We start from the raw sequence: 1,644 nt of genomic DNA on the forward strand, positions 1-1,644 counted from the left end.
GCGCGGCCTTCCTCACCCGGCCTGCAGCTGTTACCGTGGAGAGAGAGCAGCCTGGATGGGCTGGGGGCCGCCGGCAAGGTAAGCTCGGGGAGGGCGCTGGTGGGCAAGGGCGGGCAGCCGCTTTCCAGATCCTTCCCTACGCCCTTCCTTCTTTATCCTGGATTTCCACCCCTCCCTGCCCTTTTTCCTTCTCTTCCTCAGGCTTCCCTCACCTGCTTCTCTCCTTTCCCGCCTTTTGCCTCCCTCTCCCTCATCCTTTCCTTACGCCTTCCTCCCTCGTTCCCTCCTCCCCCAGGAAAACCTGACCAGCGCCACCTTGCCCCGCAATTACAAGGTCTCCCCTCTGGCCAACGACAGGCGTTCAGATGTGGGCAGCTACCGCCGATCGCTGGGCTCCGTGGGGCCATCAGGCACTTTGCCCCGCAGCTGGCAGCCTGTCAGCCGAATCCCCATGCCTCCTTCCAACCCCCAGCCCCGCGGTGCCCCCCGCCAGCGCCCCATCCCCCTCAGCATGATATTCAAGCTGCAGAACGCCTTCTGGGAGCATGGGGCTAGCAGGGCCATGTTCCCTGGCTCCTCCGTCTTCTCCCGAGCTCCTCCGCCTAAGCTGCCTCCCCAGTCCCAGGCACCCCCCCAGCCGCATCCCCAGCCCCAGCCGCCCCCACAATCCCAGCCACAACCCCAGCCTCAGCCTCAACCCCCTGCCCCAGCACCCCAGCTCCCCCAACAGACTTGGCCCCCTGCGAGTGAAGGTGAGTCAGCAATGGGGTCCCAGAGGGCTGGGTGAAGGGAGGACAAGTGGCTAGGGACCGCACCAGCAGGGGGAGCCATCACCGCCAAACACCTGTTTCCAGACACTGGTTTCTACAGAGCTAGGCCAGATGAGCTTGGGGATTTGCTGAGGTGCTAGGGACAGCACAGTGGTTAAACATGGACCCCGGAGTCAGATTACATGGCTCCACGCTGTGTGACCTTGAGCAAGTCACTTAACCTCTCTGGATCTCAATTTCCTTGAGTATAAGAGAGGAATAACGATAGAACCTATCTTATTGGGATATGATTTAGATTATTTAATCCATATAAAGTCCTTAAAATAAGACCTGATGTATAGTAAGCTAATCACTATCATATTAGTTGAAATTATTAATATTTTTTGGTGTGATATCAGTGTAGGACCTGGAGTTAAACAGAGTGGATTTGGAGCCCCACTCCAGCACCGGATTGCTGGGTGACTCAGATAAATTAGTTTACTTATCTGAGCTTTTCTGTTTTCTCATCTGCGAAGAGAGATTAACATCTACGACATAGATTGTGATGGGCGTTCAGCGAAATAATGTATAAGGAACGGTCACGTATAAAGAAGCTCAGTTAGAGAGGAATGAGACAGGAGGAAGAGACCATCAAGCACAAGGATTCTAGTCCCAGCAGTTTTCTGCCTGAGATGTTAGCAGAGGAAATTCTTAGAATCTTAGAATGTCAGGTCTTATGATAGTAGAATCACTGGGTCAGATAGAACTGAGTCCGAATCCCAACTGTGTGGCTTTGGGCAACTGTCTTGCCCTCTCTGAGACTCAGTTTTTCTTTCTGTAATGAGATGATAGTTGTATCTACCTCACAGGGTAGTGAGGTCAGACTTCAGTAAGA

General features: G+C 53.9%; 1 protein-coding gene across 1 annotated transcript in view; it reads left to right on the forward strand.

Moving 5' to 3' along the window:
• Positions 1–1,644, forward strand: part of PPP1R13L (protein phosphatase 1 regulatory subunit 13 like) — a 14,583-nt gene that overhangs the window by 6,834 nt on the left and 6,105 nt on the right. The window contains exons 4-6 of the mRNA XM_023535240.1: positions 44–78; positions 296–543; positions 626–752. Of these exons, the coding sequence (XP_023391008.1) occupies positions 44–78; positions 296–543; positions 626–752 (410 nt within the window). The remainder of the gene's footprint in view (positions 1–43; positions 79–295; positions 544–625; positions 753–1,644) is intronic.

This window comes from Pteropus vampyrus, unplaced genomic scaffold (assembly GCF_000151845.1).
Source record: "Pteropus vampyrus isolate Shadow unplaced genomic scaffold, Pvam_2.0 Scaffold138, whole genome shotgun sequence".
NCBI lineage: Eukaryota > Metazoa > Chordata > Mammalia > Chiroptera > Pteropodidae > Pteropus > Pteropus vampyrus.